At 48.7% G+C, this 25,169-nt stretch overlaps 2 protein-coding genes across 6 annotated transcripts in view; one reads left to right on the top strand and one right to left on the bottom strand.

Annotated features, from left to right (window-relative positions):
- TSPAN32 (tetraspanin 32) overlaps positions 1 to 16,486 on the bottom strand; it is a 39,510-nt gene extending 23,024 nt beyond the window's left edge. For 3 of the 4 annotated variants that reach the window (XM_065682765.1, XM_065682766.1, XM_065682767.1), the window contains exons 1-4: positions 16,362 to 16,486; positions 14,126 to 14,240; positions 12,702 to 12,799; positions 5,908 to 5,982 (exon numbers count right to left, since the gene is read on the bottom strand). In XM_065682765.1, coding sequence (XP_065538837.1) covers positions 5,908 to 5,982; positions 12,702 to 12,799; positions 14,126 to 14,240; positions 16,362 to 16,427 — 354 coding nt within the window. In that variant the 5' untranslated portion in view covers positions 16,428 to 16,486. Of the gene's footprint in view, positions 1 to 5,637; positions 5,870 to 5,907; positions 5,983 to 12,701; positions 12,800 to 14,125; positions 14,241 to 16,361 lie in introns of those variants that run through there. The other variant, XM_065682768.1, reaches the window with a different exon arrangement.
- Positions 16,487 to 19,399: 2,913 nt separating this feature from the next.
- On the top strand, positions 19,400 to 24,505 carry ASCL2 (achaete-scute family bHLH transcription factor 2). Of its 2 annotated transcripts, none has more exons than XM_065685706.1 (3): positions 19,400 to 19,458; positions 23,036 to 23,599; positions 23,707 to 24,505. In XM_065685706.1, the coding sequence occupies exon 2, from the start codon at positions 23,058 to 23,060 to the stop codon at positions 23,586 to 23,588; it is 531 nt and encodes a 176-aa protein (XP_065541778.1). In that variant the 5' UTR covers positions 19,400 to 19,458; positions 23,036 to 23,057; the 3' UTR covers positions 23,589 to 23,599; positions 23,707 to 24,505. The 2 variants fall into 2 exon arrangements, with proteins under 2 accessions (XP_065541778.1, XP_065541777.1); XM_065685705.1 differs by lacking the exon at positions 19,400 to 19,458 and adding an exon at positions 22,770 to 22,891.
- Positions 24,506 to 25,169: the final 664 nt, after the last annotated feature.

Genomic DNA, 25,169 nt, shown 5'->3' with positions numbered 1-25,169 from the left:
TAACCAACCCCCATTAGTTTTTCCCACTAAATCCTCCAGATCTATGGCTGCACCCCTTGCAAGTGACACCAGCCTCGGTGTATCAAGGTCCTCCTGGTTTTTTGGGTTGGGGGTGAGGGGAGGAATCGTTTGCCTTTTTGCTGTTGGATTTTTTTTTTTTTTTTTTTAACAAACTAAGTATTTCACAGATTCATAGAATAGTTAGGGTTGGAAAGCACCTTAAGATCATCTAGCTCCAACCCTCCAGCCATGGGCAGGGATTCCACACACTAGACCATGTTGCCCAAGGCTCTGTCTAGCCTGGCCTTGAATACTGCCAAGGATAGAGCATTTACCACTTCTTTGGGCAGCCTGTGCCAGTGCCACAGCCCTCACAGTAAAGAACTTCCTCCTTATATCCAACCTGAACTTCCCCTGTTTAAGTTTGAACCCATGACCCCTTGTCTTATCACTACAGTCCCTGATGAAGAGTCCCTCTTCGCCACCCTTGTAGGCCCCTTTCAGATACTTGAAGGCTGCTATGAGGTCTCCATGCAGGCTTCTCTTCTCCAGGCTGAATAGCTCCAATTTTCTTAGCCTGTCTTCATATGGAAGGTGTCCATTTTATAACAGAACTGCAAAACCAACAGGCTGCAAAGGGCCCACACTGACCCTTTGTGCTCCCGTCATTCAAGACAAACAACATAGCAATTTATGAACCTCCCAACATCGTGGAAAATTATCCCAGTAATCCTTATTCTCTCACCCACAGTACTTGAAACCAGTGCCACTTTAGACTGCTTCCCAACAGGAAGTACTGAAAAACACTGAAAATAGTTTTGGCTTAAAAACACAGTTGTATCAGCAACAGAGCTAGCCCTGGGGGAGCACTGTCACCTTCGAGCTGGCACTGGCTGCTCTGCTGTGATAAGCATCCTAACAGCAGCATGAAGGTTGGACAGTGCTGTGGTGATGGTGACCATCCGAGTGGTCTCAGGTACGGTGGGCTGACGCTGCTGGAGACAGAACCTCCAGCTAACACTGTGCAGCAGAAATGGGGCCATGCGGGTTCAGCGTCAGGGCAGTGATAAATTATAAACCCATGAGTGCAAATGCCTGAGTGGCGCCTCAGACAAAAGAGAGCAGTGTCTCACTGTGGGGAGTGGGCCGTTATTGTGTAATGAGAACATAAACACCAGGAAAGACTCACAATATTTAAAAACCCTATGGAATGGGGAGGGGTTCCCCCCTCTCTTTTTCTTTCCCATGGACTTCAGAGACTGCTTCCCTTAAAGTGATTGTGCCTGGCAGAATAACAGCAAGAGCAAGGAGGATATCAGCTTATTCACAGTGTTAGCACAGCCAGATCCAGCTTTTTGAAAATAAGACCCCCATTAGCAGCCACAATCCTGATCCTGCACCACTGAATCATAAACCAAAGGAAACCTATCTGTATGCTTTGGGTCTGCTTTCAGGAAACACCTGAACGCACCTTCAGTTTGTATTCAAGTCCCATTAGAATCTTTACGACTTAAGCCTGCATTTAAGCATTGACTTCAGATGAGACAGACTGAACTCTGTGCAAGTTTGCTCCTACACGCAGCAGTGGCAGCAGTTACAGACACCAACACACTCTGAAGAAACCACAGGCTTGGTTTGCCACTGGAAGGATCTCTAGAATCCCACTTAAGAAACTACTGGGAAGTGCTGGGTAACTCCTTTCATATCTGCAGAAACAAGAGATGCGCATGCTGCTTTTGTGCGTGCAAAGACAGGATCTGCCTCCTGGAGGCCCAGGCAATGCTGCTCCTGGCTTTGCAAAGGTGCTCATTAGAAGGAAGATCCTGAGGCAAGAGAACAGTGCCAATCGCATATGCAGGGAAGGGAGCAGGAAAGCTGCTCTTTCCAGGAACAAGCTCCAGGTGTAGCAGTGTTTGTTATTTAATAGCTGCAACTGCTAATTCCAGCTTTGCACCCCAGGCCCTGTTAGAAAATCACCATCTCAAAAGATATCCCCTTGCTCACTAACAAAGCATTAAAGATTAATTTCCTCTTCCAGTAGGAAAAGGGAAGAGCAAACAGGCTCCTGTGAAGAAAGTTTCAAGCAGGGCAAGACTGCAGGAGAACCAGGGTGTGCATGAGCAGCTTGTGTTCCTGCCCATAAAAAGCTAAATCCTCATGCTTATTCTCTGAGTACAAGCAGTGCAATGCAAAGAGGCTAATGCCCTTTCACTCATGCAGAGCCGAAAGGCACTGGTGCAACCTCCTCTTGAAATCACCCAGTAACCTGAGAAACCATTTGTTAATTAAGAGATTGCTGTATCATTGCAGCCAGTGCAAATCCAAGAGACCTCTTCATCCAAAGGACGTGGGAAATTGGGCCTTTATGCCACAAGTATGGCACCTATTTTCACTGGTTTCAAGTTTTCCCATGAGTTGGGAAATCATAATTTAATTGGTTTTAAGAGAATGTTTACCTCTGAATCTCCGTAATTAAAAATGGTATAAAACTTACACTGCAGCTGCAAGGCTACCCTTTCCTCCAGCTTCTGCGGGCAGGTTTTTAAAGCAGCACCTAATGGGTAAGGAGAGAAGGGAAGCCGAGGAGGAGGCAGCAGAAGCCTGCCCCATCAGCTCTGTCAGATGTGCAGAAGTATCTTCTACATCTTTCTCCTCATCCCAGGCCCCACCTGCATTGACCCATGCTGGGAATGGCAAAGAGACATCACCTAAATAGGCAGTGGTTTGTGGGAAACATGCTGCCATAAAAATAAATATGGAAAACAAGATAGCTCTTTGGCTTCAGGAACCAGGAATTCCTAATGTGGCTGAAAACCATGCAAACCCCTCATCATTTCTGTGGCTACCACAGCTGTCCCATCAAAGGTGCTCAGGCAGAGGTCATCCTCCCTGCTCTCTACTTTGGTCACTTGTTCACTTTGATGGCACCACCATTGCCATTTCTCAGACAGGTTTGTCACACTTTCCTACAAAGACCACATCTCCCACCAAGACCACATTTTGGCCAGATAGGAAGGGAAACAATTTGTGTTACTTCACTCCTGGGGAGACCCTTGTCTCTGCTATGTCAAGACATGGAAAGGGATCAACTCTCTCAAGTGATTTGGGCCAGGCAGAAAAGTACATGAGAGTTTCACAGAGGCTTGGAAGCTGGCATGGTGTGTATGTGAAGCTGTGGGCTTGACAGTGTGATGGGACAGAGGTGAAGGAGGAGTGCTGTGTGCAGCAGGTGAGCATGGGGCTCAGGAACAAGCCAAGCTAGAAAACACTGAAGTGTGAACAGCTCAGCACTATGGCTAGCAGGAAAAAGGTATTTAACAACCTCCAGATTACAACTATTTTCATTTCAGATTTTCCTCCAAGCAGCCAACCTGCCCAGAGAAGTTCTGACACCTTTCTAAATGACAGCAGCACCTATTCTGTTGGTGATGTAGGCTAAGAGGCAAAGATGTAAACTGGGGGTAGACTCTAACAGAAAGGCTGCATTATACATGCTGGCAAAACAGGTAGAGGATCTGGGATGTTACTCTGACTTACTTGTTCTTCCCCGTTTTGTACACCATTTCCTTTGCAACCTACCAAGCAAACATATTTTGGGAATGGGTAGGTTATTAGTTCCTCATTAAAAGTACTTTAATACAGACAGATGGATGCAAAGCAGCCTGAGAAGCCAGTACAGAGGAGACCTGGACCTCACAAAACCCATTCACTGGCCACATGTATGGTTTGACAGAGGAGCAATAATTGCAATACTGAACAGAGAACATTTTAGGATAAAGGATGATAAATGTCAGATTCGTTACTTATTGCTGCATGTCTGGAACACGTTATTTTAAGAATAAAGACCATGTGACACCAAATCTATCTGAATGCAGGTAATGAGATATAAACAAGTGTCATCTGTCTGAAAGAATTCTGAAGGAGCTACAGAAGGTCACAAAAGCAGAAAAGAATGGGAAATGAGAAGATTCACTTTTTGTTTACAGTGCCAGGTCTGAGAATATCAAATCTTTTAAAAGAACTCTTTTTTTTTTTTGTCCTTTTTCCCTGTCCTGCACAGCTGCTCAGTAAGAACTGCTGTAAGCAGGGCTGTGAAACAGCCACAAAGGCAAAACCGGCATCTTTCTTTCGTCATGTTCAAACAACATTTCTATCTACCGCCTCTTGAAAATAACCATCAAAACAAATTTTCAAGTGGCTTTTCCATTTCAGGTGATTTTCTGTAAGAGGGGTCTGCTTTTGAAAGAAGTGGAAAAATGTGAATAGTTTTATAATTTTTGTTATCAAGAGGAATAAACTACTGAGAGTATCTGCGGTGGCTTGGTGCAGGAAGGACCTACCATACCCCACCTCCCCGCCTGCAGAAGAGGGGAAAGCTCTGCTTTCAGCATTACCTAAATTCAGCACCTCACCTATGTTCAGGGAGACGAAGGGATCTACCGATGCCAGCTCCAAGCTGGCATTTCCAAACTGAACAGTCTGATGTTCTTTTCACTGGAAAGTCTATGTGTTTTGCATGTGAAAAATGCACATTTGTTTTAGCTATGAACATGGGGGCAGTAGCCCCTTGTTGCTTTCAGAGGCACTGATTCAGGCACGTGAAATGGGCATATTCATCCACATTCAGTTTTACATCCCCACATTCCCTTCCTTTCTTGGCAGCTGCATGAATCCCATCAGGCTTTCAAGACACCTGTCAATTCGGCCAAGTTTGATTTTTTTCCCTTGTACTACCACAAGTAACTATTTCTGACAGTGTTGTCAGAAGGAGGAGGCTGGTGAGAGCACCTGCTTTAAGTTTGCTCTTTACTTTGAGAAAGTCAGACAAATAAACAGCTCTATAACGAGACTTCAGGAGTCTTCCCCCTGCTCCCGTCAGTTCTGTGGAGCACTGCACTACCTGTCTTTGTCCTGGAGGGACAGTCACATCTGCATTTCTCTCTCACATCTGCATTTCTATCACTGGCAAGACGGGTTACCTTTCAAGCAAAACTGAATTTCCGTGTGTTTTGTAAGTGACATGCCTAATTAAATCTTTCCGCATTTATATTCCCTGGATATATTCCTATATTCTCTCTGGATTTAGGAAACAGAGAATTTTGGCAATTAAATATTAAGATCAATTTTTGCTTTCCTCAGCAGCCTGCTGCTGTGGCCCCAAGGATATCCCAGGCTATGGATACCCACTGCAATGCCCAGGGCTGTCCCTTAGCAACTCTGTGTACCTCAACTCAGCTTCCCTGGAACCTTCATCTCCTACACCACCCACCTACTACAGCACCAGCAACTCAGGGTTAACAATTCAAACCCCAGCTTTCTTGCGTATTTGGCCTCATACAATCTTCTCTTTCTGGTCCAGCATGACAGCAGCCCAAACACCATTTTTCACACTAGAGTTTTTACTGTACCACTGCTGCCGGTTGATAAACATATCTCCTGGATAGTTCTCCTGGCCATTGCCAGAGACAACCTGAACTGTCACAACCCATCACGACCTTTGAATAGAGGCTCCCAAGTGGCATTATCAGGAATTAGAGCTGGCTGGAAATGACTTTTCAGAAGTCAAGCATCTCATTTGAAACAAAACAAAACATCCCTTGGAAAAAAAATCCCAAAGCTGTTTAAAACAAGACTTGCATTTTGTTTTGCCTTCAGGACAAAGTGTTTGCCCTCTGCGAGGGTTTCCATGGCTTCTCCCTTCAGATGACACCATTGGAGAGGCAGCTGATAAAGGCAGCCCTGTTCTTGTAAGGGATGGGTGGAACAGAGCATGCATCTGATAGGTCTTGGCTTGGATGTCTTAATTAACACCAGATGTCCTTTTTATGGGAGAAAGAGTTGCTGCAAAAAAAAAAAAATCCCTATCTGATGAGATGCTGGTGGTATTTCCTAGCAGCTGACGCTTACCTCCGTGCTGTGCGTGTATCTCCAGCAGGCAGCTGGGACCAATCCGCAGAAGGCCAGAGCAAAACAGAAAAATCCCTGAGGATGAAGAGGGAAAATACCATCAGTTAAAGCACGGGGAAAAAAAATACCCATCTGAAAACACCATTGGGATGTATTTAATACACTTGTTTGAAGAAGTTTAGTTAAAAGTTAGAGCTAAACATCACTTTCTTTTAATATTCCTCATAATGCTGGTTACTTAAAAGAAATTAGATGGACAATAATGTGATTCTCCATCAGGAGCCTTCTAATTAACCTCTGGTCATTTGAAGAGGTTGACCAAAAAAGCGCCCATCTTCCTGCAGAGCGGTTAACCTATTCTGCCCAAATTCCCCTTGGAAAGATTAAAAACACCAGGAGAGACAAACATTATAGTTACAGTATGTTCCTCTTCTGCAGAAGAACTGTGCTCCAGAATAGCATCTTCTTACTCATACGATTAAATCCCCAATGTTTAAAACCTGGCTACCAACTTCAAAGGAGGAAAACCCATACAGATAGTCCATGAAGAAGACAGTACCCTTCCTTAAACCGGCACCATCCTAGTTGGACCAAAGAATGACAGAAATATAATCAAGGCTAGCAACTGACCTTGAAGAGTCTAAACAATAACAGAAATGATGGAAGAGGTGGTTTGACTTTTGTTTTCTTCCCTAGGCTTGCAGAGCTGGAAGTTACGTGCATTGTCTCTATCTGAACAAATCTGGCCCCCAAAAACCCCCACCCTGATGTAAAGAGCCCTTGCCTGTTGTGACAGCTGCACCAGAGGCCCTCATTCACATGAAAAAAAATGGAGAAAAACAGTGCTTGTAAAGCACTTGAAGGCCAAATGGGCTCATCAAATATGAATCCAGAGCTTAGTCTTGGAATGGCAAAAGATGATGAATAAGCACCAGTCAAAAATTATTGTCCTTACGAGTTTTTCCATGAAACTGTCCCTCTTCCAACACAAAGTTATGAAGTTATGTAGCAGGGGAAAATTACCCAACTGACTACAGATTATTTTGGTTTCTATTTTTTTTTTTTCCTATGAGTTTTTTAACAGTATGATTTTAAAAAGATTAAATCTTTCATGAAAGTTTACCAAATTCAAGCTTAAGGAGAGGAAGAAGAACTTTGCTGCTGCCAATCCTGCTTCAACAAAAACCTTTTGCTTAAAAAGTGTGGTTAAAAAAACCCAAACAAACTCCGATAACTCTCAAAACTCCCAAATTCCTCCATAGCCAGCACAAAAGGAAAATGTATTAAATCAAATCCTGGAAATGAATGAGAACATGCCAGTAAATTGCCTTTTGCTGGTTCTTGTCCATGAGCTGCCTGCTGCATTTCTCTGCTTGGCAGGACAATGCCCTGCCCAGGGGCTTTGCTACAGCAACAAGACTGCCATTGGCATTACTTCACTTTTTTGTGGCCGCCTTATTTCAGGCTCTGCATCAAACGCTGGGGGAAACCCTGGTACTGCTCTTAAGAAAAGCTTAAATTATGTATGTCTAGTCTCTCCTTTTAATTTTTGGCAGCTGCCTGGCCATATAGGTGGTGAGATCACTTGCTGCCTTGCCAGGAGCTGAGATGGGATAACACAAGACCCCAAAGGAGATGAAAGTCTGATCAAACACTGACATGACAAGGGGGATACAAGTAGTGAAGATGGGGAAGAGCATGCAGGGTGAGATGGCATGGACCAAAGCACATCACAACCAAGCCCAAACCCAGCCGAGGCAGGTGGTTTAACCTCTGAAGGTACAGCACAAACTGAATGGAGGAGGTGAGATTACACGAGCATTTCAGGATGCTCCTCACTAGGACCAGACCCTGCATTTTGCACCTCTTCCTGCAATCTCACCCCAAAGGGCATAACAAAGTCAATGTTTTCACCAAAATCAACCTCAAAGACAAGAAAAAAAAAAAAAGAGAAAACAATAGCAGAAAAAAAGCAGCACTGACAGCAGTATGAAAGCTCTTACACACATCATTCCAGTAAGGGTTTAATTGAGGGGACCCACCATGAACCTGGAGACTGAGAACAGTGTGTCAGTGGCACCACCCAGTTTTCTGCCCATGCTTTCCCTTCCTTCCCCCATCAGCTCTTACAACACCTCTCTGGGGCCAGAAACCCCAGCAGATTAAAATCTCCCTTCTCATTTTCCCTTCCTCAGCTCCACCCTACACCTCAGTCCTTCACCTCCAGCATCAGCTCTCCCTTTATTTCTGTCTAGCTTCTCTGGGAATACCAAGAGGCAGCCCCTCGGGAAGCTCCTGCTCCAACCAGCCAGTGCAGAGCAATTACATGTCTCCAAGAACATCTTATAAATGAATTATAGGCTGCTTTTTCTCCTCCCAGCCTAAAGGCTTTTGTAAAAGCAACTTTCTAATTACATTAGAAGACATTCAAAAGAAAAAAGAAAAAGGCATCGCATAGTTTGCATACAAAATGTGGAAGGGTCAAGGCTGGTTCACCATCTCCCAGACCCTTGGAGCTCCTCGGAGCTGCCTGGGGACTGCTGCTTGTTCCCTTTGCAGGAGGCAGCCACATCAGCCCTGTGGAGGGCTGTCACCAGCCAGACATCAATTACTCTTTTATGAATGACCTTGTTTCCATCCTTGCTACAAGGAACAATTTGTCTTTGAGAGACTTGACAGAATGCACAGCCTTCTCTGTTGGCTGGTGTATCTTTTAATTCACCTTTCTGGTGCTGCCCCGACAGTCAAGGGGGTCCCTTAGCTCAGGCTGGGTTCAGCAGCTCTGCCAAACCCCTGCACTCCCAAGGGAAGGAGCCGACCTGTGTTCTGTTCAGCTCCAGCTGCTACGGCTGCTGCAAGGGCCAGCTCCCTGCCAGACTTCACAGCCCAGGGTGGAGGAAGACGGAAGCTAATTTCAGATTGCACCCGTCCGGTTGTATCCCTCTCTTCCTGACCCAGTTCATCTAAGAACACACACTGGGTTTGCCTGTCCACACAGCAAACATGAGACAGTGATCTCAGTCCGAAAGAGGAATCTGTTTTCAGCTCCAGCTTAGACACATTGGCTCTGCCTATGCCTGCTTCCACTGGACCACTGGCTGCCTTGCATGGGAGAGCTGAACCAAGAGGGGTTGCACAGGAGACATATTCACTGTGCAAGCAAGATGCTGAAGTGAGCTGTGATGTTATTAAGGACTCTCTACACACTTGTCTGCAATGATACACCTGGGCACAGTAAAGCAAACAGCCTATGCTGTGTGCTGGCTCTACTGACAACATTCTGGGTGAAAACCTCGGCTATATCAGGCATTCATTAAGGCCTTTTTGCCACAGAAATTATTTGGACCTGGTGCTTGGAATAGCTACTCCATCCTGAACATAAATTTTGCTGTAGAGAGGGGTTTTTAGGCTGGAAAGTTCAGGTATAAGAATTTTACCTGGGATATTCTAGTTGCTCCCTGTTTGTTTTTTTTTTTTTTTATCTCTCATCTCCATCTGACCAGATAACAGCACACTGTGCCTTAAACCCCACTGGAGCCAGAGACTTTTCCTTTGTACAAGCAGTACTAGCAAAACTGCGGTTTTCCTTCCTTCTCCTCCCCTTCAATAGCAACATGGCCTTCAGGGCCCCTGAGAGCTGCAGGATGTTTACATTCAGGACTGACTGCATTATGGACCATGGTTCACCAAACAGCAGGGTTTGCCACTTGAGGACAGTCAATAAGCCTGTCACCACTCTCCCTGTCTAAAAGGAGCTTTAGGGATAACATGCAGGTTTTAGAATATAATTTCTATCCTTAAGTTCTCAGTTACTCTCTAGAAACCTCACAAGCATCAGTGAATGCACAGTAGTGTCTGTCTGGTCTGTTGGTGCTGCTAATGCAGCAGCAAGACAAACTCCTAAAATATGAGTGCTTTAGTCAGTTTGACCTGTTCTGGTTTCTAACCACTGTGCACCCACTGTCGTTATTAGGACAGCACCATTAAGGCCTGCAAAGACTGAGGCCCCTCCTTTGCATATACACAAACCTTCAGATAGCCAGGCAGGGTGAGCATTTATAATTTAAATACAAGGGAGAAAAAAAAAGTCCAGTAGGGAAACTGAGACACAAGGAGGAGGTGGGATCAACCCAACAGGTCAGTGACCAGGGCAATGCTCCTCTAAGCCCATTTGTATCCTTGCTGGTGTCTCCCCAGGGTAGCCGGTTTACCAAGCGGCGTTGTGGTGGATTACCCACAGCTATGCAGACTTCCCCAGAGCACAACTTGGTTTCCTATACAGCCACAGATGTCAGGCACCGATACACTGGTGTCTCCCCTCTTTGATTAAAGACTGAATTAAATGGTCTTCTACACAAGACACACACTTTGCAGGAGACGGAAAATCCTTTAAAATCAATAGTGGGGGAAGGTTAAAAATCCTCTCTATTAACAAGTGGGAAAAAAGCTACAAGCTGGGGGTGGTGATCACTTCTGTGAGCTACAGCCCAGTGGGGATCAGCAGGGCAGGCTGTGACACCCAACAGCAAGTTTCAGAGCCCCACAGGGCTGAACCCCACTCCTGCCTGCAATTACATCTCACCACAGCCATAGAGCTGGCTCTCTCTGCCTGCATGTCTTGCTTCCAGATCAGAGATTAAACACGAGCCTTGGGAGGGGGTAGGATCTTGTGGGAAAACGAGCAATGGGCTGGCCCTTGCTGTAAGACAACGGCAGTACAGGGCTTGCAATTTAAAGGAATAAGCACAGCTCCCCTATTTACGACGGTGATGCGCTGTTTGAACAGAGGAGCAGAGAATAACGTTACTGGTGACACACGGTATTTCCCAGGTCCCCCGCTAACTTCTGGAGAGCTGGGGACAATCTCCCCCCGCCGCACGGGCTGCAGCAACCCTCCCCGCTACGCTTCCCCGGCACCTTCAGGTGCCAACTGCGGGGCGGGGACAGCGGAGCTCGGCGGGGCCGCGGCCCCCTCCAGCGGCGGAGCCGGAGCCGCAGCCGGGCCGGCAGCTCCCGGGAAGCGCGGGGTGGAGAGGCCCTTGGCCGGGAGCGGGCTGGCCCCGCTGCCCTGGCGCGGGGCCCTGCATCTTCACACCCACTGCGGACCCTCACGCTGCCGGAGACGGCTGAAACGGATCTTAAAAGCAACCAAGGGGCATCCCGTTATCCCCTGCTGGGGGCAGAGGGGGATGCCTTATTGCCTCGGCCGCGGGAAAGCACCCTTTTTCCACACGGCAATGATGTCGTGTCCTCACTGCAATGGTGTCATCATCAGACATCCAAAATGAAGACTACCAACTCTCCCAAAGGCTACAAAATGTGCATGCTAAAGCAAAGCAAACAGGACATGCCAGGAAGCACAGAAGTAAATGGGTAGGTTGGCGGTTCTGCCAGCCGGAGGTTTCTTGACTGTGTTACACCAAACCAGCCAGTCTGGAGGAGTTGGTGGGTGTCTGGAGCAAAGGACATTCGGGTCCTCGTCCCCACGGCAGGGGGAAGGGAAAGCAGCATCAGGTGCCCCCAGAGGACAGCAACTGTGGAGTTTGCTGCTATGTTTTAATTTAGTTGTTCAGGAAACAGCTATAACTTTAACAGCATGTTTTACCTAGTGGCATGTCCCAAACCATACCACACAGAGAGTAAGGCAAGCAAATAAACATTATAGAGAAGTTCAACTGTATTTTCAGGCAGCTGTGACAAATCTTCACTGGCCCTTGCATACTCATCTGTTGTTCTAGATGTGGTAATTGCAAGCAGACGTTAAAGTATACGTCAGCAAAACAGAGGGAAATTATATATACTCTGCTAGCCATATTCACGGGAACTGTGTCACTCAGGACCCTTTGAACATCTCAGACAGAGAAAGGAAGACTGCATATTGAGAAAGTGAGAACATTCACTTCAGTAGCTGCCTTGCACCAAGTTTTAAGGTGTCAGCTTTTCATTTCTGCCATCAGTATAATTTTTCCCAATTACATAGATTAAATAAATCTCTCCAAAGCTAGTTTATGTATGACAGCAGTGCAATTATTTTATATTAAGTATGGCTTCATGCACAGCAATCTACCTGTTAACTCCTGCCCTTCACATAGCATGGGCAAACATGCAGTGAGCAGTGCTTTTCTGCTCATCCCTCCAGCCCTGAGGCTGGAAGCTGCTCTGTTCAGATCAAGCCTTGTGTGCAAGCTGTGTTTTTAAATGGAGCTGAGCTCACAAATCCTGGCATGGTCCAGGCCCAAAGAGGCACTTCATGGATGATGGAGAAGAGAAAGGTGCCATTTCAGTTCTTTTGGTACCCCTCCACCTTCTCCTTTGAGGCTGAAACTGAGGGTCCAGCCCAAAGCCCCTGTGCCTGCTGCCATGCTTCGTATGCCTCGCACCACCCACTGGTGGAGGGAGGAAGGAGGGAAGCTGACTTTGATGTCGCAGAAGTCAGAGGAGCAACTTGGTACTCAAAATGGCATTGTTAAGGTTTCCCCAGACAAGCCACATGTTGACTTGTTGAGAAAGAAAATAGAAATCATCATCACTGCAACTGCTTTGGCAGAGAAGCACCTGCCTTTGACCCTGCTCTGAAAGCCACATACAGGCACCTTGGCAAAAGAAACAACAGAAGGATGCAGTCCTCAGCTGGAGGAGGTCATGCCTTTTACAAAAATGTGCCCTCGCAGCACAGGGTGGAGCATTAGGATGTCTTCCCCAGGCGTGCACGCTCCCTGGCAGAACCCCATTTTAAACCCCCACATTTTAAGGGTACCAGCCCAAGGTTACAAAAAGCCCCACTCGATACGCACCATGGCAGTGAGGCTCTGCGATTCCCGCACCATGGCGACAGAGCCCAGCAGGGCTGCGAGGATCAGGGTCATGCTGATGCAGATCCCAAAGTAGAAAGCTGGAAGGAAATCAGACGTGGGAGCTGTGGTCAGACACAAAGACTTCAGGGCTAACAGAGACCTGGTCCGATGCTTTCACCCAAGGAGGGAGCAGAAAGTGAATGCTGGGGAGCTGGCCCAAGGGGACCAGGCTGCAGAACTGGAATGTTTTCTGATTTATTCAATGCCCCCCATCTGTGTGTGCTGTAGTTGCCTAGCAGGGCTGCAAACCCCTGAGCAGTTCCCACAGCTTCAGCAGCGGGAAGCACCCTAAAAGGGTGTTGGTCCACCCAACAGACCGCAAGCTGTCAATTATTTCAGAACTCTGATAAGGATCCCCTGAATGCGGGGTGCTGCTGCGCAGCAGCTGTCCCACGGACCCTATCAGGACTTTGTGTGCTGCTAATCTAGTGCAACACTTGCCCTCTGGTTTCCTCCCTGCTAAGGCAGGGTCACAGCTGGTACCCCAGGGGCCACAGCACTGCAAAGGGCTTTGCAACCCTCACTCAGAGCTAACTGCAAAGAGTCAGTGCTTGCAAGCATGGCAAGTGGAAGCGCTGCTGGAGAGGGGTAGCTGGGAAGGGAGAACCTGCGAGGCTGCATTAAATGCCAGTCTATATAATCTGCTATGTGTAGGAAAGGGGGAAGGCTATACCTAAGCTTTGGGCTAACATTGTTTTTATACCTGTCGTGTTAAACTGAAATTGAAAACCAGGATCTAGAGAGGGTATATGCCCATATATGTTTAAGCCCACAGGACAGCTTGGGAAAAGCAGCAGATGCAAGTGCAGCAGAGACGAGCAGGGCATTTTAACATCTGGGCTGTTCTCATTTCTTTGCTCTAGCCTTGTACCTGAGACTCAATTCATATTTCTCCCTTCTGTAGGGAAAACCCCCTACATTTCCTCAAAAAAAAAAAAAAAAAAAAAAAGAAACCAAAAAAGAAACCCCAAAACAAACAAGTTTTCCCATGCATTTCAGCTCCCAGCTTCAATTTTCAGCTCTACTTCAACTCTTGAAAGAGTCCCCCTCCCCATGTCCCCAGGGCCCTTCCAGCCCCACAGCACCTTTAGGTCCATCTGTGGCTGAGCTCCCCCTGAGCTTTCACTGCAGCACAGGGGAAAGCTGGAGAGACAGTGAATAGAGGCACAGGAGCAAATGCAGCAGCACCTTTGGTGCTCGGTGTACAGATCTGATAAAGAAAAAAAGTGCCTGTGGGACTGTGTCAGCCCTGATGCATCCTCTGCCTCCTCCTAGGATACCTCTGCATTTCCTTCATCTGCCTTAGGGGATTTTTCAGCTCCCACATTTACCAAAAGTCTTACTGGGATGTGACCGCGACATACCTGTGTGGTGGATGACTCTGTAAGAGTTGCTCTCCAGGGAGATGTCTCTGATGAGGGTGAAATGTGGCCCATAGTGGGTGACTGTGCTCAGGGTGGCAATGGACAACCCCAGCAGCTGGAAAAGAAGGTTTTTAGGAAAGGATTTACAAGGCAGCAGTTCCTGCTGTGAGGTGTATCTGGATACTCCTGGGCTCCATGCAGATTCAGGAAGCCTGATCATCCAAATACCACTGCATGTACACCAAAATACACATAAAAGGACAAGCCCCAGACACTTAAACATACTAAAGCACATTTTATCTGTTGCATAATGAGTGCACGTGACACTGCACAGCCCACAGTCTCTTGGCCAGCGTCATTGAATGAAATTCCCAGCATGTGAAGAAAACCCAGAGGACTGATGCTCTTACAGCACACTCGTGCAGTCTCACCTGCTCTGCAGAGTATGCACGTGCAGTTATGAGGGCTGCCAGCTTCAATAGGGCTTTTGGGCAGGGGTGATGTTCTCTGCATTGCTCTTTACAATGCTAGTCCTGCTGCTAGCTGTTATTTCCTATTGTAAAATATACAATATTTTGTATATACATATTTGTGTATTTGTAAAACATACCATATACTCAGCAAAAAGCTGAGTCTTGTAGTACTCTTAAGTAATCTGTGCTGGCTTTTGTCTCCACAATGTGGTGCTGGGCCACTCGTGTTTCTGTCCCATCCCTGAGAGCACTGGCATGACTAAGGCACAGGGCAGCCACCAGCACGTTACCCTTTGTGCTGCCCAGAGCCAGTCCAGGCAATAGAGAGGGAACATTTCTGATGCAGCTGCCTTCTGATGGCACATGTGCCTTGCAGCACAACCAGTGGCAGAGCTGAGGAGGCACCAACAGCAGCACAGTTAAAAACACCTCCAACTTTAGTGTAAGGAACCTGGAAAATACAAGATGTGAGGCCACTCCTAGCTCCTAAGATAAGCTTTCATTATTTTTTGCTTTTACAATATGAAAACACAAGGCAGCTATCCCTGTATCAGATATGACAGTCTGGTGTCAACATAATCCCCTCTGTGTGACATCTTCTAGTAGGTTTTGCTGGAGACTTACAGCTTTGGACACTAAATAAATCCAAAATTTAGCATTTTCTCCTTATAAATAACTTAATTTTTGGCACCTACTCATCCTCCATGCTGCGCATTACAGCATATCTCAACCCACACCCAGCAAAATGCTAAGTGCAACGCCGATTAGCTTAGATATCTGAGAAACAACACTCTAAAATCATCCCAACAGCAATAATGTGATCCTAGCTATCCAGAGCAGCTGTGCCTCAATATCTCCTCTACACATGCTCGGTAGCAATCCTCCTTTGATTTCCTTCAAATGACATATTTTTTATTTGGAAGAGAGAACAATGTATAGTCACTACAGCCAACAGACTTGAAATGCTGAAATTTGGACAAACTATACATTTCATACATGGCCCAAAATAAACTATTACCTTTAAATTACACTCTTTCCAAGCCACCAACCCTGTCTGAACTAAATACAGATTATTTTTTCCTTTAAGCTTGTTTGTTATTATTTTTAAGCTTATTATTTTTTTAAGCTTTTTGATTAAGTGAAAAGGCAACAAACACACACAACTCAACATCCAGGAGAAGCATTTCCCAGTTTCCACTGTCTCACATCAGCTCTAACAGCAGATGTTGAGAAGCTCCCCTTGAACTTTCTTCAAAGGCTGATAAAAAGGATCCCTAGAATTGCTTTCACTTTGTGGTACAGACCCACAGACCTCTCACATATACCTCCACTGAAGCCTTGTGGTTTCATATCCTGACCAATTCCACCTGCAGCTGACCATCCTCCCCAGCAACAAGTGTGACTGCAGCAGGTCCATCCTCCCTCTTTTGCCCCAAGGAGACAGGAGCAAACACCTTTCTGCTGAAAACCACCCACTCTGTCAGCAGCGCCCTTTGCTTTCTCCTTCGAGGTGGCCACCGGCTTGTGACAGAGCTGCAGCAGCACGGCAGCCCTGAGAAACCAGAAGTCTATCAGCAGAGGGGGGGCGATGCTGGCGGCCAGCGATAACCGCGCAGGGCGCAACGATAACTCAGGCAGTTGGCTTTGCTTGCCTTCCACCCGCGAGAAACAGCGTGGGAAAGCCTGACCCACCCTGAGCAGGGACAGGAACGGCAAGGGTTCACCTCGATTCTGCAGAGACCACCCCACACCTGCCTGCTCACCATGACACAGAGGCTGGTCACCAGCAGCTGGCACTTGATGGTCTTCATCCCGCACCTCAGCCCCATGGCTGCTTGTCCCCAGAGAGAGCTGGCAGCTGTCCCTCCAGCTCTTGATAAAGCCTGGGTTTCCCCACAGGGAGGCATGGCCACAGCAGTGCCTCTCGGGAAGTGTAGTCCCCACCACGTGCTGCCGCACCTCCTCCTGCCCGACTAGTAAATCCTGGTTAGAGCAGCTGCCTTCTGCCTGGGCTTTCAGCCGGCTGCCATCAGCTCCAACATGTAGCCAGCTGGGAAAGGAGGAAAAGCGTAAGAAAAATCAGCCTTTCGTGGAGTTTGGACCAACGATTCTTAAAACAATTTCTGAAGCTGTTTAGTCATGAGTCAGTATCGAAATGCTCCTTTTGCCACTGTCACCGGGAGGCAGTTTTGCTTTGAGGAACACTGTCACTAACTTTTTTATCTGCTTAAGCACTATCTTGGGAAAAAGTTTAGGAGAACATTAGGAAAAAAGCCTCAACCCCAACCTGTTGTTTAAAAAAGAGATCAACCCCCCCAAACAGGATCTGCATGAAAGTCTTCCCTCTCCATTCAGAAATCACCACACGGCAATAACCTTTGGCTGAGACCCTACTAAAAATTTTATTTGCAGATGATGGATAAAAATCCTCTTGGTAGCATTTTATTCAGGAAAATGGCTATACATAAATATAACCCCCTGCTCAGGAGACCTTCACTGTCCACGGGCATTTTGACTGTTCTTTCGCCTCTCGTAGCACTGAAGAGCCCATTGACCCACAGCTACAGAAGACTCAGGTGACTTCTGGTGTTCAAAACCAGCTACCTGCTGCATGCATATTTCCTGAAAGTAAATTGCAGAAAAGCCTCAAGAACAATCTGGCCAAAGGGAGGCTTGATGACTGAATGTCTTAATCATCCTTACTTTCAGAGCTAGACAAGTGGAAAATAGTGGCACCCTCCCTACGTGGCAAAGACAGGGGGAGAAAAAGTAAAACCATCCCATATCAGTAGTTGTAGCTACAGGAAAATGATATAGAAGGTGGTGGAAGGGAGTGAAAAAAGGAAGGAAGATGTATTTTGGAGAGCAAATGGGAGCAAGAGAAAGTGTGTTGCACAAAACCATGTAAACAGGAAAAAGCATGTAATGATTTTCTGACTACATCGCTAGTTTTCTTGTAAGCTTTCTTGCAAAACATCTTGGTTGCAACCTCCCAAGACAGCAATGACAGCTGCCACAGCTCTTTCCAAAATCGGGTGTCCCCCATGGCTCATGGGTCTCTACCCTGGTGGGGATCTCTGATGTGCAGCAGGGGATGCTGATGTACCCATGTACACACGAAGACCTTCCTCCTCCAGCCACCAGCTGGAAATCACCTGAGAAAGACCACCGGAAAGACAGTGGGGAAAGAGAGCAGTAGAGGGAGGACTGCAGAGAGAGGGTAACAGGCTGGTGATGCAGCTGATGCCCATACACCCATGTCCAGAAGCAGTCCCCTGGGGAAGGCAAGGTGGGAAAGTGCCTCATAGAACATTGTGGTGAAGTCAGAACTGCATCTGAACACAGAGCTATTAGCACCCATCACTTCTTCTGGCATTATGGAACAGATGGTTGCATTGTCACCTGTATTTTCAAGGGGAATGACCAGTGGTACAAAAGCAGCAGGGCTGGTCCACAGGTGGAGTTACAAGTTAAATCTGGAAGGGTTGCAGGAAGGTACAAAGCACAGCTCTGAGTGTAAAATCAGCTGGGGAAGCCCAGCCAAGAGCTAGAAGCGAGAGACAGCCTTGCCACCTACCGTGAACACACCTGGAGCCTGTTTCACGGCGAGTGACAAGAGAAAAAATTTACAGCCCATCTTCATCTTCCCCTACAGCCCAGTTTTCCTAACCAGCCCGGAACGCATGCCACCGGGGAGGCCTGTGCAAAGCCGAATCCCACGCTAGAGGTCCCCACAGGCCAGCAGAAACCCTTCCTGAAGGCTTGAGTGATGCAAGTGGACTTTCGAAGGAAATAGATGGGAGGTTCCCTTCCCAGTTTCACAAAGGTCTCATCTGTCCCTGCAGAAGCCTCGCATCTCACCTGAGAGGTCACAGAGTCATCATCTACGCCCCTTGGAAGGGCTCCTAGCCTCTTCACAAAAGATGCTCTACCTCTTTTTCTCCACCCGTAAAAACAGGCACCTTCCCTGCACCTTCACCAAGCTCTCAGAGCAGATAAGGTTAAACACCTGGGCTTAAACTGATGTTTCTCTGGCATGGTTGTCTGGTTGTCTGGTATGGTTGTTTATTCCTGAATAGTTGGCCCATGTCCTCTGATGCCTTTCACATCTCCAGTGTTAATATGGTGTTCCCCCAGCCCCATCCCAGCAGGAAGAGCAGCAGGGCTGCCAGCATGCCAGGGAATGAGCCATCCTTGCAGCCAGTGCATGGGTGGGATGGCAGTGTGGCTTTTCTGGCGAGACTGGGCCTCCTGCCCGCCCTGCTGGGTTTTATCAGTTGGTTCCCTTTGCAGGAGCACAACTTATCACCCTCAAACGCAGTGCAAAAACCACAGGTGACTACAGCTCCTGCCTGTGGCTTCCTCCCTTATCTCTGGTTATCAGGCAGAGCACAGAAAGAGCAAGGCTAAAAATACCCAGGGGAGCCCAGGTGCCCTCTTCCTCCAGTCTTGTGGCTGTTTGCAGCCTCCTGTTAGGCTGTGAAAATACGCACCAGCATCCGCAGCTGCACGGGTGTCAGAAGTACATGCCACCTCATCCAAGAGGAAAGGATTGATTTAAAGAGGAACAAAGCCACACCTATTTTTTTGCAGAGCTAACACATCCAACCTTCTTCTGAGCTGGAGGGAATTGTTGCTAACACTATCAGATGGATGTCCTAAGAGAGACAAGGGATTTAACATGTTAATACTGCATGGGGTGAACCTGAAAGACTAAGCACAAATGGAGGAGAAGAGGCTATATTCATGCTAGTGCTTTCTCGCCGTCCACTTTTCTGACTCTCACTCTGTCAACGCAGACACCAGTGATGTAATAACAGCATCCCAGCCCCAGCTGCTTGAACCCCAGCAAGGCAGCAGGTAAGAGAAACCTCTCTCTTGGCTTTGGGGTGTTGCTGCTCATGCTCCCGTAAAAGGATGGGCCGGAGGCAGAGGAGAGGAAGCTGCCCCAGGAAGCAAAGCTACACACATTGTCCAGGCAGGACACGTCCATGCAAGGCCCCTCCTGCCTCTCAGGAGCCTCCTCCTTTGCTAGACCACACCAGTGTTAGGGAAAGTACCTCTCCTCCACAGCAGAAAATAGCTCCAGCTGTGGCAGATTTACAAGTGTCATGGCTCAGGCCATTGAGTCCCTCAGCTACTGCCCGTAAGATGCCTAAATTCACCCTAGAGCTCACTCATAAATAAAACACGTCCATATCAAACTGCACAGAAGCTATATGAATGATGGGAAGCCAGGGAGACCTCACAGCCTGTGTCTGCCTTTCCAGGCGCATCACAAGGATGCATTGTAAAGGCTGCTTAGCATTCATGTAGCACATACGCACAATCAAAGCTAAAAATCAACTTTTAAACCCGGGCTATCTCTTTTCAAGAAGGGAAGGAGAGGAGAAAAGGGGGAGGCGCTGGGTTTTGCTAAGCTTCAGATGCACCATACAATTCTGCTGTGAATGGAAACAAGGCTGGCTGGAGGCTTCCTTGGAAGAAACAAAACTGGAGAGAAATCATAACATCTCCAAATGATGTTTTTATTTATTATTATCTCCAGAAATCTTCCAGTGATTCCCAGGAATTTTGAAATTAATTATAGGTGAAAAAAAATTGTCAGAAGAGTTATTAAATAAAGTTCAGCAAGCCCAGGAAAGTTTACATTGAAAAGAGCATACACTGAAGGCAGACAAAATAAACTCAAGTAAACTTCTTCCCTCCTGCTCGAAAGTGAAACAACTGTGCTCATAGCTCTAAAGCACACCTTCCTACTTAGAATCAATTCTTTTTTTCTTTTCCACACAGTATCTAATTGTAAACTGTAACTTAAACGGGGGAATTTAGGTTAGGCATTAGGAAGAAGTTCTTTACTGTGAGGGTGGTGAGACACTGGCACAGGTTGCCCAAAGAAGCTGTGGCTGCCCCATCCCTGGCAGTGTTCAAGGCCAGGTAGGATGGGGCTTTGAGCAACCTGGTCTAGTGGAAGGTGTCCCTGCCCACAGCAGGAGGGTTGGAACGAGATGATCTTTAAGGTCCCTTCCAACCCAAACCATCCTATGATTTTATGTTTCTAATTGCCCAGGAGCCAGCTGTGCAAGTGGCAGGCCTGATAACACAGCTCTAGCCCTGCTCACAGCAAAACCAATGCAAGCAGAGCCCAGCCTGGCAAAAAGGGACTTGCCTGCTCACCGAGAACAGGGCTGCTCAACTGCCCATTGCCATTTATTTCTGGCATTCACTCTCTCAAGCCTTACTACAACAGGACCTCTATTGCTTTCCACTGAGGTCCAGAAAGTTTTGATAAAAAAGAATTTAAAATCTCCCCTCATCTGCCTGTAACATGTAGGTCACAGCGACACTGACCCTGCATCTGTCTGCTGCGTTCCTGATGACACCCGTGCCAAACGTGCCATGACACTCAAAATCAATTGCGTTTTACTCTCACTTTTGGCAGGTAATGGTCACAAGGGAAGCTCTTGTGTCAGCCAGAACAGCTTTGCAGGTGCTGAAGACAAGCACCAGGGCTTGAGCTGAGCAGATGATCACGCACACAACCATGTTTAGACTGCCACTTCCCAGGAACCCACCAGGCAAAACGCTCCCACCTGCACCAAACCCTTAAGAGGAGCCATGCTGCTGCTAACAGTTTTCCCTTCCAGGTCTATGGCAAGGCCAAAAATGTCTCAAAAGCCACTGCATTTGGGTGCTAAGCCTGATGTATGCTTGAGTGGAATTGTCAAAAATGCAAAGCATTTGCAGGCTCCTTCATGTCACTTCCAGGAATTTCAGCCCAGCTGCCTCTTGATGCTGCAGCAGGGCTCACTCCGTCAACCTGCTGCCATTCCAACCGATCCCCAGGAAAAACATCTTTCTTCCAATGCAGTGGAGCTTTACTGCTCCTTGAATACCCATGCAGGTAGAAAAAAAGTCCCCTCTGTGTCACATCGAGAAATCAAGGATTACTAGTTTTGGCTTGGATACACCCTAGGAGCATCACCAGGGTGGATTAGGGTAGCCACAGGGGTACAGATCCTTACATTGATACTTGAATCATGCTGCAGAGCCTCACTGTTGGAGAGGGTCTGTTGGAGATGTTTTAGCATCACACTGGTTTTGGTTGGTGTTGTCTTAAGGCTGGGCAGGAGCAAAGACCCAGGGGTAGAACATCTGACAAGCTGTGCTGAAGCCGAGAGTGGTCTGCAACCCCTGGGCAGTGGGTGTGCATAGCACCCTCTTCGCCCACCCTGTTTAATTAGCAAAACACCCTGCAAGTTGTTTCTCACCATAAGCTCCCAGGATATGAAGAAGCAGCACCTTTGTCCTCCCCATTAAATTCATCTCTCCACAAGCACTGCACCCTATTGCTGTTCCCCCCAGAGATGGAAGCATGGCTGGCTTGGGGGACAGTGGGAGGGACCGCTGGCCACGGCGGAGGGGAGCCCGGCTGCAGACCCCGAGCCACAAGAGCTTTGCATTTTACTTCTCTCCGCACCTTTATCCTTGAAACTCTTGTTTAAGCCTTAAAAGTCGTCTTGCAGAGAACGGCTTTGGCGAGGTGACTCACGCGAGCGCTGTATGTTTGTATTCAGTTTGGTACAAAGCCGGGCCCCGGTGTATCCCCTCGCTTTGCAAAGCAAACCAGCCGGTGTCCGACGGCAGGGCTGCTCGCTCCGCGTGCAGAGCCCCGAGTGCAGCCGCACTCAAGCGGCCGCTCCCCGCCTGCCCCGGCGCTGCCGGTTGCGCGGTTTGGTTTGGGGGGGGAAACGGCGCATTGGACGGGTCGGAACCCGGAGCTGGCACGGCACCGGGGCAGGGGGAACACCTGCGTGCGGGGGGAGGCGGGGCCACAGGGGAGCCCCTCCTAATAATGACCATTACAACAAAATATTAAAAACGCAAAAAACAGACGGGGCGAGAAAAGGAGAACGTTGCAAAGTGTGCGGGTGCGTGTGTGTGAGCGTGTGTGCGTGAGCGTGGGTGCGTGAGCGTGGCTGCGGGTGCGGGTGCGTGAGCGCACCCCCGGGGCACGGGAGCGGGTCCCGGGAAGCGGCGGCGGGCAGGGCCGTGTCGGGGTTTGCCGGGGCTGGCGGCGCCACGCGCCGGGCGCGCGCGGGGGCGGGGGCGCGCGCGGGGGAGGGCGGGAGGGGGTGGCGCGGCGGCGGCGGGCGCGCGTGGCGCGGCGTGCGCGGCGCGTGCGGCCGGCTGGGGCTCGCGAGCGGCGGCGAGTTGATAAGGGCCGTCCCGGCGGCGGTGGCCACCGCAGAGCAGCGGGAGCGGCGTTGGGAGCGGACGGGACGGAGCTGCTGTGTGTAGGAATAAACAAACTCCGGTGCCCGGCCCCCTCTCCCCGTTAAATTTCGGGGGTTTAAAAATTATTATTTTTTTTTTTTTCACTTCTTTTTTTTTTACTTTTTTTTTTTTTCTTTTTCCACTCCGCCCTCTCCTCCAGCCGCGGCCGTGGCCGCCCGGCGATGAACGGCGGGGCCCTGCCGCTGCCGCCCCTGCCCCCAGCCGCCCCCCGCGGCCGCCGGCGGCCCCCGTCCCCCGAGCTGCTGCGCTGCAAGCGCCGCCTGGCCTTTGCCGCCCTGCCGGGCACCGGGGCGGCGGCGGCGGCCGCCGTGGCCCGTCGGAATGAGCGGGAGCGCAACCGCGTGCGGCTCGTCAACCTGGGCTTCGCCGCGCTCCGGCAGCACGTCCCGCACGGCGCCGCCAGCAAGAAGATGAGCAAAGTGGAGACCCTCCGCTCCGCCGTCGAATACATCCGCGCCTTGCAGCGGCTCCTCGATGAGCACGACGCCGCCTCAGCCGCCTTCCCCGACGGCCGCGGGAGGGCGGCCGTCGGGGAAGGCGGCTGCGGCGGCGGCTACTCCTCCGCCTCGCCCTCCTTCGCCTCCTCCGTGCCCGGCTCGCCTTGTTCCTCCGACGAGAGCGGCTACGACGCGGCGCTGAGCCCCGAGGAGCGGGAGCTGCTGGACTTCACCAGCTGGCTCGGGAGCTACTGACCCGCCTGCAGGTGAGGGGGGTCCGGAGGGCGGCGGGACGGGGGCCGCTCCTACCGTTCCCTGCGCACGGGGCAGCGAGGCACGCACCCATCGGGGTTCTCTGTACATCTCTCCGCAGCCGCTCTCAGCCAGCAGTAACTCGGTGCCCTCGCTCTCAGCAGCAGTCAGCATCCTCCTCAAAATACTCGCTCCCTGCTGGCTGCTTTTCTCGCCGGGTTCACCCGTCGTCTTCGGGCTGTGGAAAGTGCAATGGTGTAAATGACTGCGGGACTCCGCCACCGGATCCGGGCAGCGGCTCTGTCTGCCCGCCGGGGGCGGCCGACGGAGAGGAGGCCTGGGCGACCCCGCTTCCCCCCACGGCTGGTCTCTGGTGATGCTTTGGAAGGGTGGAAAAAAAGAAACTAAAACCACTTGATGCTTCCTTGTTTCTGGAGGGGGAGGGATTTTTTTTATCATGTCAGATTCTATTTTACATGTAACTTGAACTGTCTATGGGAACACTGGTGTATGAAGACTTATTTTTGTACAAGAAACTTTAGAGAAAAGGGGTGAGGAGATGGTTCTATTTTTTAGCGAGTCCTATTCCCTTGTTCTTGAACACTGCCAGCTAGAATGTTTTGGAAACATACACGGTTTAGATAAAAAGGTGTTGTGTTTTGTTGGTTTGTTTTTTCTCTCTGAACACTTTAGTAAAAGACTGTAAAGTTACGTTGTGTCTTAACGTGGTGTCTGAGTTTGCCTGGTGTGAAGGTACACGTCTCTGAAAACTGAAGTTTGGGGTTTTTTAAAAAAAAACGTGTTGAAGGCATTTTTGTATGCACTTGCTATGATTTCCTAAGTTGTATATATGCAGTTTTTAAGAGAGTATCGTATTTTATGTAAATTGACTTTATAAATAAAAATCTATTTATAAATGGCTTTGGGGCTGTAAGATGCATGTATTGGACAGAAATGTCCAGGGTAATTTCAGGCTGAGAGGGTGGGAGAGGGGAGTAATGAGTGACAGAGAAGAGAGACAGTTCTGCTGGACCATGTTTTATGTACAGAAGAGAATAAGAAGCAGCACAGCATAACCTCCAGGCCTGCTTCCCTCCCCCTTCAAGTTTTATGAACTCAGTATTGGATGCAAGTGCCACAGAGATGATGTATGGGGAGATGTAAATGTGCATAGGAGGCAAGGCAACTTCAGGGGTGGAAACTTGTCTCCTGGACATGCAGAATGTGCTGCAGGCTGTGCTGCCCTGGCCTACAGCAATGGGAAAGTCACAGGAAGGCTAAGGGGGAGTGGGTATCTGAAATCTGTTCATCCTGCAAGCCTCTCAGGCATTAGGTTAGGGTGCCTTTATTCAGGGGAGCAGCATCTCTGAGGAGAGAGCATTGTCATTCAAGAAACCACATGTAACCAATAGTGTCCCACTCTAACCTACTCTAACTTCAGCTGACTGTACATATACTTTGTCTAAAGGCAATACGCAAACATGAATTGCTCATTAGAAACTACTGTCAAAGACTCCTAAGCTCTGTCCCTTACTTTGGGCTCATGCTGAAGCGAGATAGCTGTAAAACAAGACAGTGATGGTG

The sequence above is a fragment of the Lathamus discolor genome, chromosome 6 (genome assembly GCF_037157495.1).
Source record: "Lathamus discolor isolate bLatDis1 chromosome 6, bLatDis1.hap1, whole genome shotgun sequence".
Taxonomy (NCBI): Eukaryota; Metazoa; Chordata; class Aves; order Psittaciformes; family Psittacidae; genus Lathamus; species Lathamus discolor.
This window is presented reverse-complemented; position numbering and strand designations above follow the sequence as displayed.